The sequence below is a fragment of the Podarcis pityusensis genome, assembly GCF_964106645.2.
Source record: "Podarcis pityusensis genome assembly, chromosome: 8".
NCBI classification, from domain to species: domain Eukaryota; kingdom Metazoa; phylum Chordata; class Lepidosauria; order Squamata; family Lacertidae; genus Podarcis; species Podarcis pityusensis.
Genome location: NC_138033.1, coordinates 29,160,574 through 29,178,789, shown reverse-complemented (window position 1 = coordinate 29,178,789; position 18,216 = coordinate 29,160,574). Strand labels below are relative to the sequence as shown.

At 45.5% G+C, this 18,216-nt stretch overlaps 1 protein-coding gene and 1 long non-coding RNA gene across 2 annotated transcripts; both read right to left on the bottom strand.

Moving 5' to 3' along the window:
• Positions 1-868: 868 nt before the first annotated feature.
• On the bottom strand, positions 869-5,117 carry LOC308483938 (platelet-activating factor receptor-like). Its single transcript, XM_081018317.1, has 2 exons — positions 4,556-5,117; positions 869-2,750 (listed from the first exon to the last, which is right to left on the bottom strand). Exon 2 carries the CDS (start codon positions 2,741-2,743, stop codon positions 1,739-1,741), a length of 1,005 nt encoding a protein of 334 aa, XP_080874443.1. The 5' UTR covers positions 2,744-2,750; positions 4,556-5,117; the 3' UTR covers positions 869-1,738.
• Positions 5,118-7,938: 2,821 nt separating this feature from the next.
• Positions 7,939-10,315, bottom strand: LOC308482877. The gene is made up of 2 exons (XR_013989478.1): positions 9,316-10,315; positions 7,939-8,227 (listed from the first exon to the last, which is right to left on the bottom strand). It is a non-coding gene; the product is annotated as an uncharacterized lncRNA (long non-coding RNA).
• Between the last annotated feature and the right edge of the window lie 7,901 nt (positions 10,316-18,216).

Sequence of the window (18,216 nt, the reverse complement as noted above, 5' to 3'; positions counted from 1 at the left end):
AGATAGATGATAGATAGATAGATAGATAGATAGATAGATAGATAGATAGAACCGGCAATAAAGCGATCTCATTAAAACAACACAGTAATTAACAGAGGAGGCTCAGTCAGGAGGAATGTCTGGGTAAAACCTGTGGCAGTGATCTGGTTCGAGATTAAAGACACAGCAATAAGGGTATGCTTAAAAAGCTGACAACTCCACATTCAGCTGGCCAAGACAATGTTTCGGTCCCTTCTCCATTTTTAATCTGTGAAGCACCGGCAAGTTTCAGTCTGGCCTTCCTTCAGAGAGTGGGCCAAGCCAAGGCAAGATGCTTGGTGGCTGACGCACCACTGAAAGCCAGAAAAGCAAGCTGGAGTTCATTTCCAAAAGTCCAAGCAGGTAAGCAAGTTGTGGGGAGGGAAGCAAGAAGCCTACACTGGGGAGGCTGAAGAAACAAGAGAAGCTGATCCAGGCAGAGATGATGCGAGGTGCAGGAGGAGGTGCTTCATTGTGCAATGTCTCTGAACAGTAAAAGGACATTAATGTAAAGGGAGAGGGCGAAGTGGAGGGTGGCCTTCAGGGGTGGAGGACCTCCATTATTACACCAAGTCATGGAGGATAAGACTACCAAGGCCTTCTAGTCACAGTGAGTGTGTTCTGCCTCCACTCTGCCTCTGAAGGCCAGTTGCTGGAAATACAGGAGGGGAGAGGGTACTTGTGCTCAGGTCCTGCTTGCATGCTTCCCTGTGGGGCATCTGGCTGAGAACAGGATGCTGGACTAGATGGGCATTCGGTATAGAGTCCAGCAGGCTTTTCTTATGTTCCTATGTCAGCATCTGGAACACCCTGAACCATATCCGGCCAATGAAAGTCCGTTTCTGCCTGCATAGTTTCAACGGTGGAGGCAAAGGCACAGGGCTTCCAAAGTCCCACAAACAGCACGCTGAAAGCCCCAGCAATCGCTGAGGACTGGTGCATGTGGAGGTCAGTGCACATGGATTTGCAAGTACCACTGATCAGCTGATCATCACTTCCTGCAAAAAAAAAAAAAACAACCAACCTCAACTGCATCTTTATTTATCCCACACCTCTATGACCAGGTTGGGGAACCTGTGGCCCTCCAGATGTTGTTGCTGGACTGCAACTCCCATCATCCCTAACCATTGGCCATTATTGCTGAGGCTGATGAGAACTGGCAGCCAACAACATTTGAAGGTCCAGAGGTTCCCCAGCCCTGATATGTGACATCAGGTGGGCATCAGGCAGCTTGGTGGGGCTTGGCCAAAACAGCCTTGCAGGCCAAATGGGGAAATCTAATAAGGCCTGTTTCAGCCTGCAGGCTGAAGGTTGCATACCACTGAACTAAAATGATGAAGCCATCCAGGAAAATAACCTATTAACTGGAGCTTTGCAGCTATGGCCAGGTAATTCACTGTCTATTCCCATTTCCAGCCATTTCTGTGTGATCCTTTTAAAATTGTGCTTTACCTCTGCACCAGTTGTGGATCACTTGATTTGACCATGGTTGGAAAAACCTGGTTGTATAAGCTCTGCCAACCCAACCCCCTTTCAACCTCATGAATTCCATGTGGATGGTAGACAGGGAAACGGTTCTTACTGGAACAGTATGGCTGGTATTTGCAAGCCACAATCTGGTCAAAAAGAGGTCTGTAGGCAATATCACATTCAAAAACATCAAGTCCAAATGATGGAAAGGGAGGTTGAGATAGTTCCATCTGAAGGACCTTCACTCCAGCTATGAGGAAGTTAAGGATGATGACCGAATATTGGGTGGAGATCTGTTTTCTGGTGGTGGCGGCGGCAGCGCTGAGGGGAGCGGGAGGCAGCGTGCGACCTTCCGCACCATCATCCACAAATCAGTCCGGAAGCGTTTGATGGAGAAGCAATAGATGAGGGGGTCGATGCAGCTGTTGAGGCTCAACAGAGCCACACTCAGCATGTGTAGGTTGTCCAAGAAAGACGGAGGGCTGCAGAAGGAACTGGCCATGCGATCAGCCACCCAGGGAACCAGAGAAAGATGGTAGGGCGCCACACAGACCACAAACACCAGCAGCATGCCCAGGACCATTGCACGTGCCCGCCGGCGGTGCCCACCTTGGCAGGTGCTGGCTGAGGCTGAGAGAGATCTCATGATGGACATGTAGGCCCCTAACACAACCAGGAAGGAGGCTGCAAACAGAACTACCATGGCGCAGGCATAACTCCTCCTCCCCGAGTGTTGTTCAAAGCATTTCATGCTAATCGCTTCCACCTGGTAGGTCTGCTGGGTCAACAAGGAGGGGACTGCACAGGCAAAGCACAGCAGCCAGGCCACAGCGCAGCCCACTATCGCCCCCAAGGGCCTGTTCAAAGCCATCTCCAGCTTGGCAACAGTACAGTAGCGGTTCAGGCTGATGAGCGTCATGAAGGCCATAGCACTGTAGGTGGCCAAGTAGTAAGTGGCTCCAGCCAAGCGGCAGAAGGCCTCCGGCAGCTCCCAATGCCCCTCCGCCAGATAGTAAGGGATCCAGAATGGCAGCGTGAGATTGAAGAAGATGTCCGCCAGTGTCAGGTTGATGAGGTAGATGCGGATAGCCTTCCTCACCCGTCCGCTCTGTAAGAAGACCAACAAGGCCGCCACGTTGCCTGGGAGTCCCACACACAACACAAGGCAGTAGACAGCTGGCACCAGGATGAACTGCACAGGGTCGTTGAGTCGGCATTGGCCAACCACCAGCCCGGAGGTGGTGGAGTTGTTCATCCCAATGCTGCCAGAAGAAGAGAAAGGAGGGAGTTTCGTCTCAGACCAAAACAAAGCAAAATCAATGAGGAAAGAAGGGGGCAGATAGGGGGATGGAGAAAGTGGCACACCAGTTTGTGGGTGTTTATGGCTGGCAGGTGGGAAACACCTTGCAGATGGATAGTGTGGGTATCCATCAACTGGCTAGATCAACTGACAGGACAACCTGAATGGATGAATGATGGACAGGACACTTTTTTAGTGAAAGGACATGGTGGGTTAGTACATGGATGATCAAGGCGATGGATGGATGGATGGATGGATGGGCACAGACAGAAAAGGGATGAGCAAGATAGGCAAGATTGAAGAAACCAACACACACACACACACACACACACACACACACACTGCAATAATCCTCAGAAAGTTTTAAGCACAGGAAAAGCCCACTTGCATTCCAGGAAGTCTGACTCTCTCTTTCCAGCACGCCGCTCTGATGCTTGGAAGTTTCTTCTGGAGGAAAGGGTAGCACAGCTGCGAGGAGATGCCTCCGAGAGCTGCCACCCTTTGGTGGAGACATGGCTCCTGGCTCCAGCCAGCAGCTGCCGGGGCTTAGCGCCGGAAAGTCCCGCGCCTCTCCAGCTCCCGACACAGTTCACCTGTTCTTATCCGAGTCTCACTGCCAAGCCAGAGCACAGCTGAAGCGGCCGGGAGGAGCTAAAACATTTAGCTTGGTGAAATCTCCCCTCCCTCCCTCCCTTCCTCCCTTCCTCCCGCTCTCTTTTTCTCTCTCTCTCCTCCCCAACTTTGGCAGAGAAAAAGGAAATGCAATCCAAAGCATGGATCGGCTAATCAAAGCAAAAAGTAGTTCAAGGTTTATTTTCCTTGGGTCAGAACAAAAGGGAACTAGGGGCAAGGTGGGAATTGAAATTGTGGATGTCAAATTCAAATATATATATTATTCTTGCAACAAAAATCCAGCTGAAAATTACCCCATCGAGGTTGAAGAAAGGAAGGTAGTTGTGGGTTTAATAGTAGCTCAATTATTATTTCACACACACACACACTCCCACCAATAACATCATCAACTGTTTCTTGTCAGGTGGAGTGGAGAGAAAGTTGATTTGGCTTTTCAATAAGGAGGTTAAAAAAAAGACAGCAAATACACCTGACACACAGACATTTTAACAGAAAAAATACCTAATTCTTCATTAGCAAAATGTTTTATACTAAACTGGTCCTACACACAAACATGAATTAGCCAGCATTTTACCAAATAGCTTTGGGGTGATTGTATCTTGCTGCCATACAGTTCTGCAAGGGAAACCACAACAGAATGAAATAATTTTGAACCAGACTGGTGTCTTCTGCCGTTTTGCCCAGTTGCTCACACCTGAGCACACTCGCATTGGAGAAAATCACAGGCATCATTTTTCCAAGATCCCTCTAACATTCCATATCAAGCCTTCCTGAGTGTACATAACACGTAAACAATAAAATAAAAGCTAAATAAGAAGTAGTCTGAATTGGTCCCAGTTATAGTTGATGGATCTTAGAGGTTGCCAACTTTTCTCACTGTCCTTGCTCCTGTGCCTTTAACAACAGTTTGGCATGTAGATCTTGAGCAGGTGGAGGGGTTATCCCCCCCCCATGGAGTTACCATGTGATACCACCTGCAACATTTATTTGGGTCAAGCTGCAGAGGAGCAAGGACAATAAAAAATGTTGGGGAATTCAGTGAATCTATTGCACAGAAATGAGCTCCAGGGCAGAGTCAATATATTTCCGGAGCAGAGATGGGTGCTCCTAAATCAGCTTAGGTTCCATTCTTACCAAACAAATGCAGTCAAAATCCTGGCGAGCGTGGCACAGTGTGTCTCGATGCAAATCTGCCTTTCTGTCTCTGCTTCCAGCAAGCCAAACTACCCATGCAAAAGAAGCCCACTTAAAGCCCAGCTTTCTGCAACATGCTAGCAAACGACTGTCATCATTTTTTGTGGTTATTTATCACAACTGAGTCATTTCAGTACTAGCTGGGCAAAGCACTGCAGGGATAGAGCAGGCAGGTGGAAACAGTTGTCGATTTACAGTATTCGTAAAAGTTTTGAAAATCCAGCTTTGGTGGCGCAAAAGTAGCTGGGAGGGTTTTTTGTTTTCTTCTGTTGGCTCAAGATGTAAAAATGCAGGGTCAGGGGAGCTGGGCTTCAAAGCGAAAAGGGTGTGGGGTCTCATGGGGGGAATCCCATTACAAAGGGTTAATTGATGAGATGGTTGAGATCTTTAAAACGGGACTGAGCCTGGGTCTTGAGGAGGGCAGCTTTTCAGGGGGATGAAAGCACAGTTCGAGTTCAAATGGGAGCTACACTTTGTCTGCCAGAAAGTTATAAACCTCTGCATATGTGCACATGCGGCTTCATCTTGCCATGGCTGCAGAGGTGCCCTCAGGGCAGGGGACAAAGCATGACAGTTAATGCTAGCTTGGTCCTCTGTGATTTTGTCAAATCCCCTTTTCATTGAATCATAGATTTGTAGACTTGGAAGGGACCCTGGGGATCATCTAGTCAAACCCCAGCAATGCAGGAATATGCAGCTATCCCATACAGGAATCAAATCTGCAACCTTGGCGTTATCAACACCACGCTGTAACCAACTGAGCTACCCAAGTTGTTGGCCATCATTTTATCATGTGGGAGCAAATTTCATACTCCGACTTTCTGGCATAGCCCCTGTTCTATGGGTGGGGCTGATTAGAGTTGTAATCCAAAATATCCGGAGGGCACCAGGTTGGGGAAGGCCAACGCATATGTACCCACAGCAATGGGATGGAGATAGCATTGTTGGTTTCATTCAAATCATTTAAATTGAAAGAGGATGCTAGGTCACTCTGGACCTGTGGCAAACTTTGGGCTCTTAAATTTCAGCAGCACCCTGTGCAACGCCAACATTCAGCACCCCCTCTTGCCTTCCATTATACTTTCTTGTTGTGGCACCCCCTGCAATGCCCTCTCAGCTCAGCACCCAGTGTAGGAGAACCAGTTGCACTTCCTAAATCTGCCTCTGCTCTGGACCATCCAGTATAAGCATCATTCTTGACCATCAGGTGTTCCCAGGCTAAAAGAGTTTATGGCATTGCCCAGTCATCATTCTCCCCCGCCCCAAGCTATATATCTTTCCACACTTCAGCCAGTGTACCCTTACGTCATGGTTCACTCCCTTTTTGCAGAACAAAGAGTGGCAGTTCTAATTTTAAAACCAAGCATGGTTTTAACCGAGTGCTTAAGAAACCAAGGCTGGTGATGGCTGCTTTAGCATCTAAAACGGCACCTGGGGCTATAAACCTCCCTCCAACTCAATAACTAGACACACAATCAGGCAAATCCTTGCAGCTCCAATAGCCCACTTCACCCCAGTTGGCCCAGCTGACCCTTCCAAAAATATTTCAGTGCTTTCTCCTTGGAAGTGGTGGCTGGTGCCCCATAGGGCAGAAGGCAAGGAGGCCAACAGTAGGTGGCGCCAGAGCCAATGACAGGCAGAGCCAACTACAGTGGTACCTTGGGTTAAGAACTTAATTCGTTCTGGAGGTCCATTCTTAACCTGAAACTGTTCTTAACCTGAAGCACCACTTTAGCTAATGGGGCCTCCCGCTGCTGCCGCGCCATTGCCGCACGACTTCTGTTCTCATCCTGAAGCAAAGTTCTTAACCCGAGGTACTATTTCTGGGTTAGCGGAGCCTGTAACCTGAAGCGTCTGTAACCCGAGGTACCACTGTAGTTCTAGTTCGCTTCCCATCCTCTTCCCTGCTGAGTTCTACAACAATGAGACTATACACACACATCCTTTTTTTTTTTTTGCACGTTCATGATTTGTGCTCTTGATGCCATCAGCGAGGTCACACACGATCTCACTTTCAGTATTGTTTGTTCCTGCATTGGGGAAGCAATACAGAACAAACTAATGCAGAATAAATCCAACTGAAGCATTTTAGTTGCGTCAATAACTTGTTGCGGAATACGCCCAAAATAAAAGAGCAGATTGGCGGGGCCCAGGAGGAACAAGCTGGTGGGTAGTTTCATCCCTGGAACTGGCTGTAAGTAGAGGGCAAGCAGGTGGGAGCTGTCTGGGGGCAGAGTGAGGTTGTTGGCGCAGCACCCCGTTTACTCTAATGAACCATCCACCATTGCTCCTTGGCACCATTCTGCTGACCCAGGAAAACCTCAAAGTCTCACTCTAGGCATGGACAAGTCTGTCGGTTTTGGTTTCTTATTTTCCTACTCTTAAATTCAGTTCTCCACATTTCAACATCACTTTGGTGGGGTGGGACCTCAAGAAAACTCACCAGCATTTTAGTCTCCATTTCTCCTACCATTCACATTTTTTGCTATGCAATTTTCCTTCCGTGTATGTTATTTTCCCCAATGTATCCATTCTTATGCACAGCAATCACATTTTTGTACACACTTCTTTGGCTGGAAAACCGCATTGCAAAATTCGGACAAGTGCGCCTTTTGGAGGATGGTTGCGCTTTGGTTCACATATTGTTTCAGAAACTGGGAATTAAGTAGATTTGCCTTTCAAGGCCAACTGTATCGAATTTCTCCTGCATCCCCAGAAGGAAGGCAGGTGGGGGCTGCCTGAGGGCAGACTAAGGTTAGTGGGGCAGCACCTCATTTTCCCTAATGGACCAGCCTCCAGCACATCCTTGGCACCTCCCTGCCAACCCAGGAAAACCTCCAAGTCTCTTCCAAGTAACCTTCTTACCCTTCCATGGTGGTCTGTATTCCCTGCTCCCACAGTGCGTTCCTCTCAAGAAATCCTGCTGTGTTCTCTCTGATGTGCAAGTCTTGATTTGCCCCCCTCCCCCGTGGCCTCCCTCTATCTTTCTCCCCACACGCACAACCCTCCCTGTCAGAGGTTAATCCTTGCAATTGTGCAGACAGCAGCTGGCTGTGGGGCAGTGCACCTGTGCATGTATGTAAAGCGGATTTCCCCAAAGGAAACAGGAGTCAGAGTGGCATTGCTAGGGGTGGGGGGACACCGGGAGGCCAATGAGTCCAGCCCAGTGTTCATCTACCCCTCACACATCTTGATTCATTGAACTGAGGCCACAGTGCAAGAGGAGTAGCAGGGCTGCCAATGCATTGTGCTGCCTGCAGGGCAGATACTGGCAGCTGGCTCAAGGAAGCGAGCCCAGCTGCACATAATAATAATAATAATAATAATAATAATAATAATTTATTATTTATACCCCGCCCATCTGGCTGGGTTTCCCCAGCCACTCTGAGCAGCTTCCAACAAAGTATTAAAATACTGTAGCACATGACCCCCCCAAGGCAAAAACGTTGATTGTAGCATCCTCAGGGCAGAAAGCAGGCCTTTCTCCCACTTTTGTTGTTGTTAGGTTCCCCCCTTTTTATTTCGACAAATCTTGAGGCTCCCTCAAACCCACTGATATTCTCTTGTGCCCATGGAGCTGTTTTGGGTTACATAACAAATGCCACTCACCACCTGAAAATAGAGAAAACAATGTTGCCTTTAAAAAGAATCAGCCACAGTCCTTTAAACCTTTTTGATAATTTTTTTTCTCCCTCTCATTCCCCAAAATGACACACTTTCTGGGGTGGTGCTTGGTTCCCTCCCCACTTCAGCCCCCTCCCGCACAATGCATGTTGCACATACACAATTGCTCTTGTCTTGGCAGAACTTGCACTGCGGGATTGTCAGCAGAACAGAGCACAAAGAAATGGGGAGAGGATATGAATCAGCACCGGAAAAAGGATCTCTGCAAACAAAAGCATCTGGGTCGCCCACTATATCCTGCAAAGTTTAACAGTACAGTGCCTGGAAAGCTGAATAACCAAAGTGTGGGATCCCAGGAAAGGAAGCTCCTCTTATTTCCATGCATGCACACATATTCATCTGGTGAGCTGAAGTGAGCAGACTTGTCCCTCCCATGTCCCATTTTGGCATTTAGCTTTTCATCCTCTCATTAAAGGAAAGGCACAAAAAGAGCATCACAGAATTGCAGAATCATAGATTAGGAAGGGATCCTGAGGGTCATCTAGTCCAACCCCCCGTAATTCAGAAATCTCAGCTCAAACATCCATGGCAGATGGCCATCCAACCTCTGCTTATAAAACCTGCAAGGAAGGACAGCCCACCACCTTCCAAGGGAGGCCATTTCATTTCTGAATAGTTATTACCATCAGAAAGTCTTTCTGATGTTTAATCAGAATCTCCTTTCTTGTAACTTGAAACCATTGGTTTTGGTCCTCGTTTGCTCCATCCTCCATGTTGCAGCCCTTTAGGTATTTGAAGATAGCTATCACATCTCCTCTCAGTCTCCTCTCTCCCAGCTGAACATACCCAACTTCCTCAACTGTTCCTCATAAGGCATGGCTTCCAAACCCTTGATCATCTTGGTCAGCCTCCTCTGCACATGTTCTAGCTTGTCAAGATCCTTCTTAAATTGTAGTACTCCACAGTACTCCAGGTGTGGTCTTACCAAGGCAGAACAGAGCAGACACTATACTCCTGTTGTTGCAGCCTAGAATACCATTAGGGTATTTTGCTGCTGTATCACACTGTTGACTCACCTTAAGCTAAGACACCTGGATCCTTTTCACATGTACTACCGGCAAGCCAGGTGTCCCAATCTTATATTTGTGCAACTGGTTCTTCCTGCCTAAGTGTGTAGCCTTACATTTGTCTATATTGAAATCCATTTTGTCATCGTTGGCCCAGTTCTCCAATCCATTAAGGTCATCTTGAAACCTGATTCTGTCTTCCATGGCATTGGCTCTCCCTCCCAGTTTGGTGTTATCTGAAAAATTTGATGTGTATCCCCTCAATCCATCATTTATAAAGATGTAGAACAACAACAGGTCAAGGACAGAACCTTATGGCACCCCACTTGTTACTTTTTCCCAGGATGTTGAGGAACCATTATAGTGAGCACTATCTGGTTTTGCTCAGCCAACCAGCTACAAGTTCACCTAACAGTTAGCTCATCCAGCCCACATATCAGCAGTTTCTCTGCAAGAATCTCATGGGGAAACTCCTGTGTCAGAGGGAGACAGTCAGATAATATGGAGGAGTCCCGGATTCAGGAGGCAGTACCACTGCTGACAGCAATTCCAGGTTTACTACATAACTGTTTGTAAGCTTGCACAACAGCTGGAGGAAGCCTGATGTACAATGGCACAGTAGGTCTTGCTGCTGTTGTTATTCCATTTATATACTGCTTAATGCCCAAATGGATTTCGACCGGCCTGCAAAACCTAAAAACCAACAGTATGGCATTATTAAAATACAGAAGAATTAAAAATACACCATAATTAAAATGCACATTAAAACAATCCCATGAAAATAGAAATGGCCATAATTAAAATGCACGATGAAGCAATCCCATTAAGACAACCCAGCAAGTAAAACAAGAGCTTATTCCCATCCATAAGACCATTCAGAGTCTAAAATTAAAACAGGCAATTTAAGGGAATCAGCCACAGCTCAGTGACAGAGTATTTGCTTGGCATGCAGAAGTTCTCAGGGTCAGTCCCCAGCATCTTGACTCCAGGTCAGGGTTGGAGAGATCCCTGTCTGGGGGGCCGCTAGGGGCGCCTTGGAAGATGGCCGACAATACCATCTATCCGGCTCGCACGAGGTAATTAGAGGCTGATTATGGGGAGTATATCAGCCTCCCTTCTTCTTCCCAGGGGGTGGGAAGATGCTGCCCCGCCCGTGGTTGCCCATAAATCACCCCCGAGTTCGAAAGAAGGAGGGGGTGGGAGCACTGGGCGGAAAGCCCTCGAGCGAGCTCTGGAGCTCCCGGACGCTGCTTTCAAGAGCGAAACTGTCTGCATTGCTTAAGATAAAAAAAATTGGAGAAAGTAAATGCACATGTTTCGAGCGAGGTCAGGAGTGTATTATCTGCTAACTAAATCTACCACTGAGAAAATAGAGTGATGGGACGGAATGAACAGAGGACTACATCAAAGAATCACAGCCATGTCGGTATGTTGAACGGAACGGAGGGGGGGAAACTTTCTTCTTTTTCAATATGATTTACCTAACAACCCACCCCCCTTAGAAGAACTGGCACAATGACTGATAGGAAGTGAGACAGAAAAAGAAACTGTGTGGAAACAAAAAATACTAATAAAAGGTTTTACTTTATGAAAGATCTGGAAAGAAGGGAGGCTTTCTTGTGGCGTAGTTACTAAAGCGATCTGCCATTATGAGGCAGACTTTGCTGCAAGATTTGCAGTCATGGGGGGGTGAGCCACTGTTCTGCTATCAGGTTTGGATCGTAAATTTGAAAGGGCAATAACACTTCTGGAAAGACTAATTTATGATGCAACTGGTCTGGGAAAATTAAGGAGCGGACGCCTAGACTGTATTTCATCGGAACTGACTAAAATGGCAACTGCCGCTTGAACAGGACTTTTGGACTTTTGGATCTATGTGAGATGAATTACGGCAAAGCATTACAAAGTTCACACGGAAATATAAACAAGGCTGTTCCTTTCAACTCACTTGTGGAAACAACTCGGAGGTTATTAAGAAGAAAAAGGATAACGACAAGGAGATGAGAAGATGGGACTGTGAACATCAAAGCAGCAGAAATACAAGATGATTGGACTCCTACCAAACTCAAAGCATGGGTACCCCCCACAAAAAATTTAAAATTTGGTTATATATTTGGACTTTGTGATATGTATTGGTTATAATTTGGAATAATTAATATGATATGATTGGTTTGGTAAATGGAAACTTAATAAAAATTATTTTTTTAAAAAAGGAGAGATCCCTGTCTGAAATCCAGGAGAACCACTGCCAGTCATTGTGTAGACATTGCTGAGCCACATGGACCACTGGTCTGATTCAGCATAAGGCAGTTTCCTGTGTTCCCAAAGCTTTCTTCATTTCCACAGCCTAAGTTACATGAGGAAAGTTGTTTTGCTGTTGCTCGTTAAACAGCTGGGTGTCAAGAAACCCTGAGATCCACCAGTAGGCCCTAGTCTACCTTCTGCCTATCTCTGGATACTACACACTGCAGCCTAACTATACCATTCATGGCATTTTGTGTGTATTGGCTTCTTTCCATAACTAATTTCATTCCTGCTAGCCATAGACAAAGACAAAGAGCATTGCTGGTCACTGTAGCCCCACTCGCACCCAATATGGACAGCACGGGAAACTTAAAGCCCTGCTCAACCCCCCCCTCGGTCTTCTCAGATTTCATTATCCACCATTTGCTTTCAAAGTTATCTATCTGAAGAGCCAGCAGCAAGCTCAACACTTGATGGCACAATTGTGGGAAGCCCAGAAAAACTTTTTGGCCTCAATGGGACACATGTGGCTATTTTGATCTCCCACCATTTTTTCCATTCTGGAATGTAGCAAAGGTTAAGCATCACATCTGTCACTCCACCACTTGTTGCTCCTGGCCCCATGCACCAGCCATGTGGACCCCAGAAGGTTGCCTCCAAGGAAATGTGGTCCTGGGGCTGACAAAGGAACCCTCCCTTTGCCCTGGAACCTCCTGTTACTCCTCCTCATAGCTGTTGCCTGCTTATCTGCCATCTCTGAGCAAGTGGGAGAGAAAAAGAACAAGGAGTAGCTCATGTGCAGGGGTTATAGGGTCTAACTAGGGATCCAGGAGCCAAGAGTTCAAATCCACATTCAGCAACACTGGGCCAGTAACTGCCTAACTTACCTCACAGGGTTCCTTTGAGAACAAAACAGAGAGGGAGAAAATCATGTATACCTCCTTGAGCTTCTTGGAGGAAAGGTGGGATAGCCTATCTTACTATATAATAAAATTGTAAAGCGTCATCACTCTGTTCTCACTGACTCTTTTCCAAACTTCTAAAAGCAAGGTGAGGTGAAGTTGCTCTGAGAAATTATATTATTATTATTATTATTATTATTATGGCAAGGGTGGTGAGTTGAGCACACAACAAGGATGGTGGGGGGCACTGTGAGCATCTTGCCTGTAGGAGCATCTTGGCTCCCAAATCCTGGAATCACCAGCACCACCAATCCAGGCATTCTAACTAAACAGCAGGCATAGAGTTAACTGAGCAGCCACTTTGCTCAGCCCTTTGAGACTCAGTGAACACCCCACTAAGAAAGGCATAAAAGCTGCCTGAGAGGCAGGGGGTGGGGTGGGGGTTCACTTTCCAAATGTAACAGCTGTGGAAGGAAGAGAGCAGGGAGACAAAAGAGAGAGATCAAAGTTAGAGCTTTTTTTCTTTTCTTTCCTTATGCCTTTTCAAAGAGACATTCAAACTTCCAAGCATCAAAGACACCCAAAAGGCTGAATTATGCTTATGTTAAAAAGTGTGCGCTCTGATTTGCAACACAGTGGAGGATTCAGAAGAAGATATAATTTTTTAAAAGTCTGAATTTAGCAGCTTCAGTCAGCAAGATGGGTTAAAGCACTGTTCTGTACCACCACCTTCCAATAAACCTAGAAATAACCCTTAAAAGGCAAAAGGCAGCAAGGGGTGGGGAATGTAGGTAAGCTTGTGCAAATACTTCAGTTCACCATTAAGTACATGCCTGCCCGACTTCCATTTGGAAGTTGTGGTGCCCAAAATGAGGAAAGGGCCCCATCATGGCTTATGTCTAGACAGGCGGCAAACCCCTTTTAAAATTCCAAAACTCTGTTTTTAATTGTCCTTAACCAAGATTGGGTATAACTGCCATCTAAGGCTCAAAGTCCATTCTCTATTGTGATCTGCTTGTATAAAACAGAGGATAGCCAAGGTTAGTCATTCTCAGAGTAGATCCACTGAAATTGACTTAACAGATCCATTAATTTCAATGAGTCTACTCTGATTCCATGGTCTATCACCCAATGTTTTCTGTTACGTATTGCTGTCTCATTTGATCATTGTAATTGATCTAGAGAATTGTTGTTAAGTAGCAAGTGTAGTCAGTGGTGAGAGATGAGGGGAAGCTCAGAGTCCAGCAATATCTGGATAATAAATAATAATAAACCTTTATTGTCACTATCACCTGTGTGCAGTGAAATTAATGGCCACAAGGTGGCTGCTCTACAGCTCACAGGAAAGTACAGCTCCTCTTACATGGCTTTGCAGAACCTTTTAAATGATTTAGGTGGTGCTTTTATTGGTTTTAACCATCTCTGCCTATTCGGAGCACCTTTCACTGCTTGTTTTTACAATGCAGACCCATGTCTGCTCAGAAGTAGCTCTCATTGAATTCAATGGGGCTTACTCCCAGGAAAATGGTTATAGGCTTGCAAGCTCCTCCTGACATTTTGAACTGTTGATTTATGATTTGAGAATGCTGCTAGCCACCTTGTGCTTTTTATGAGGAAAGACAAAGTACAAAAGTTTTAAGTAAATGAAGTATGACTGCATTGTTTCGTTTTGCAAGTTGCTACCAGTGGGCTTCTTTACCATCTGTTTTAGTGGATTCCAAACAATCTAGTGCTCACAATAGATGTATCTATTTCAATGGACAACTTTAGTGCTGGCACCAAAGGTAATATGGAGCCAGGATTTTTCCCTGATGACACCGGTATTTTGCAATTCCCTAAAGAAGCTGAAATATAAAGCACCATCAGTTTTGGCATGCCACCGGCTCTTGAAAATACACCTATTTTGGGAAGCATTCCCCTGAACTTGAACTTCCTCATCTGATTGTTTTTACTGTTAAAACTTTTTACTTGTTTTGTTTTAATGTAAATATTAATTGTGATTTAATGTAATTGTTTTACAGTGTATTTTAATTATGTATGAATTTTATAAATGATTTTTTATAAACCACTTAGAAGCCATTTTGGCATGTAAGCTGTATATATTTATTTAATTAATAGCAGTAACAATCATTCTGGTTTCTTTTACTTCTTCATCTTGCTTTCTGTATAGGAGTGCAGGAAGAAAACTACAGAGAAAAAAAGGAATTTTATACTTTTCAAATAGCAGAACCACTCTGAGCAGACCTCCAGACTGCCACTCTTTTGCAGGGTTCCAAACCAAGAACTTTAGTAAATTAAAACCCAACCCGCCTCCCATTGCCCTAGTAACCAATCAAACTGTTTATTATTATTTTTAACTGGACTTTTTGCAGCTAAGAACATGAGAGTGAAATGTACTAGGACGCGTGAGATTAGCAAATGATTAACAGGAAGGCATGTAAACAGTCCCCAACCATGTGAGCTTTGTGCTAGCAAATCATGATTTTCTGGAGAGGACTTAAGGAGCCTGGGAATGCACTAAGGAAGAGAAGAGAAGGAAAAGGAGGGATTCTTCTTCCTTCACCCACAGCAACAATCATTTCCAGCAATACACACACATACACACACACACACACACACACACACACACACTGCTGGTGTGTAGAATGGGGGAGAGGCATCTTTCAAACATGGCTCTCTCCACTTCTCATTTTTCCAGACTTAAGTTCAGTTCTCCACATTTCTGCTGCAGATAGATGATAGATCTCCTCATGAAAATTCACCAGTATTTCAGTGAGAATGTCTCCTAATATATATGTTCATATGCAGTTTTACCAAGCACACACATTTTTGCAATGAAATTTTCTTTAAAACAATGCACTTTTGTATGCTACTTTTCACCAACATGTACATTTTTATGGACACCTTAACTCAGCACACACATTTTTGTTCCATTATTTGAAGAACCACACCGCAAATTTGGAGAAGTGCACATTTCAAAGGACGGCTGTATTTCAGTTCTTGTATTGTTTCAGAAAGTGCAAATTAGGCAGGCAGGCTCATCTTTAAATGTGAACTGAATGTGAATTTCCCCCCAATCACTAGTGTGGGACATCCACTGCAATTCCACTTATAGCTTACAATAGGAAAGCAGTAGTTTTACAGGACCAGGAGGAGCCTTCAGTCTGGAAGCATCCTACATTTGTCAGATCTGCAAGAGGACGTCTGAAGCCTCTATTCTAGTGCAAAAGAAAACTATGGCAGTGATAGAGGCAATGAGGACTCTAAAACAGGCATAGGCAAACTTGGCCCTCCAGATGTTCTGGGACTACAACTCCCATCATCCCTAGCTAACAGGACCCGTGGTCAGGGATGATGGGAGTTGTAGTCCCAAAACATCTGGAGGGCCGAGTTTGCCTATGCCTGCTCTAAAACAATCCCTTGCCCAAAGTAACTGAGATCACTGGGAAAACTCCAGGATTTAGTGTGTAGCCGCTTAAGAGGGCGGGGTGTTGATACATTTTCCTTCCATGAACATCAATGAGGTGTGACTGGCGCAGATTCCTCTGCCAACTGGTCCATGTGAATGGACATCCCAAGGACTTTCTTTTGACGCCTGAAATATTATCCAAGGAACCTCGTGACAATTTAAGAGGACTTGGCTATTTAAAAATGTCATCAGTGTCTCTGGATCCAAACAGTTGCTGACAGATTTCAGCTTCTTCAATAAGCTAATGCAGTCCCAGCTTACACAGTGCAATCCTACACGTCAACCAGCGATGCAGCACTACTTATTTCATAGCAGGGTCAACTGTGTCATCTCCCACGCTATTTGCCAGTCTTCTGCTTGTCAAATTAATAAGCTTTCCTCCAAGAGCAGCACATCAAATAAGCTAAGCAGAGGAAGCGGTAGGGTTAACTTCATCTCATTTTGAAAAATTCCAAACTAACCCCCAACCCTTTATTATGACCAACAACATGCCACAAGAGAGTAAGCTTTTGCATCTTTATCAGAAACAGCAAAATGGGAAGAGGGAGTGAGAGAAAAGCTGGCTTGATATGGATGCCATCATGTAGCGAACTTTTTAAATTTTTTGCTGTAGTCTAGGAGCCTAGCTATGAGGGTATGACGTCAGGGTTGTAATGAAGAGATGTCCACTACACAATGGACATCTACTCAAAAGTTAGCCCTGCCAAGCCCAATGAAGTTTACCCCTGGGAATCTAGGGATAGAATTGCAGCCTTCATCACCACTGTGCAAATTATTGCATGCGATTTGTAGCACCGAGAGTAAATTCTTGAACTTCTGGTAGCAAAAGGGGAGTGGAGAAAGACTCCCAAGAAGTAGAAGAAATTATGGTTAGCTGCTCGGATCTTTCTCTCTGGAGAAAGGCTGGTGGTAGAAATACAGTGGTGCCTCGCAAGACGAAAAGAATCCGTTCCGCGAGTCTCTTCGTCTTGCGGGTTTTTTCGTCTTGCGAAGCAAGCCCATTAGCGATTTAGCAGATTAGCGCTACAGTATTAGCGGCTTAGCGGGCTTAGCAGATCAGCTGATAAGCGGCTTAAAGATCAGATGTTAAGCGGCTTAAAGATCAGCTGATAAGCGGCTTAACGATCAGCTGATAAGCGGCTTAGCCATCAGCTGATAAGCGGTTTAGCGGCTTGGGGAAAAGGGGGGGAAAGGAAAAAAACCCTGCAGGAACTCGCAAGACATTTTCGTCTTGCGAAGCAAGCACATAGGAAATTCGTTTTGCGAAGCACCTCCAAAACGGAAAACCCTTTCGTCTAGCGGGTTTTCCGTCTTGCGAGGCATTCGTCTTGCGGGGCACCACTGTATGAGGCTATGCAAGCGTGGAACTGAACACCGCTCTAAACAATATTATTTGCCACACTCCACAAATGATTTACTCTAACATCAGCCCTGATATTACATATTTGTATTCTTTCTATAGGCAAAAAGGACTAAACCGGCAATGGAATGTGGGATTTGGCTTTGTGGCTTTCTCCTCAAGAGGGGGGAGGCTAAAAGTGGTTTGTCAGAAGTCTGTAAGAAAGCTCTTAGACTGACAGGTTTCCCTATCAAAAGCAGAACAAGGTAGGCCTCCTTGAGACATAGAAGGGAAATCTAGACAAGGCAAGGAAGGCCTCTGCTAAGAGCGTTGCTTTGTCACCCAGCAACGGAGAAATGAGCAAATTGGCCTGATCTCTGGAGGAGCCCATCACACCTGTTGCAGATGATAAAAATATCCATTTTATCCTACATGGAGGCAGGACTAAGAGGGGCTGGTGCCTGAAGCTCAGTCTCACAATGTATGACCTTTTTCAGAAGAAAGCTGCCAGAGGGCAAGTGCAGGGAACCTTCCTCTCACTGCCATGGTGAGACAGACTCCTCCTTCTTTTTAAGGAATTAAGCACATTTGCGAACAAAGCACAACTTCTTCACACCCACACTTTGCTGTTTCAAAGCAAGCAAGCAAAAATACCAGCTGCTTATTCCAAAACGATTTGGTGTGTCTCCCGCACAGCCAAACTGTTGGGATGACCTGCCCACCCACAGACCACTTGGATAAAAGAGGTAGCAAGGGTCTCATATTTGGGCTCCATGACTACCTTCACTTTGGATCCCTATTTGAAGGGCTGCCAATGTTTTAAACTGGCTCAGTGCCTGTGCCTTTAACATAGTTTAACACAGAGGAAGTGACTAGGCAATGGCTTTCCTGGCATGGAGATGAAGCAGTGGAGAAACATTCATTTGATCCATTTCCATCTCTTCTGCCCAGCTTCA

Bases quoted from the DNA above. Each gene is read 5' to 3' on its own strand.
- LOC308483938 (XM_081018317.1), bottom strand. From the start codon at position 2,743: ATGAACAACTCCACCACCTCCGGGCTGGTGGTTGGCCAATGCCGACTC.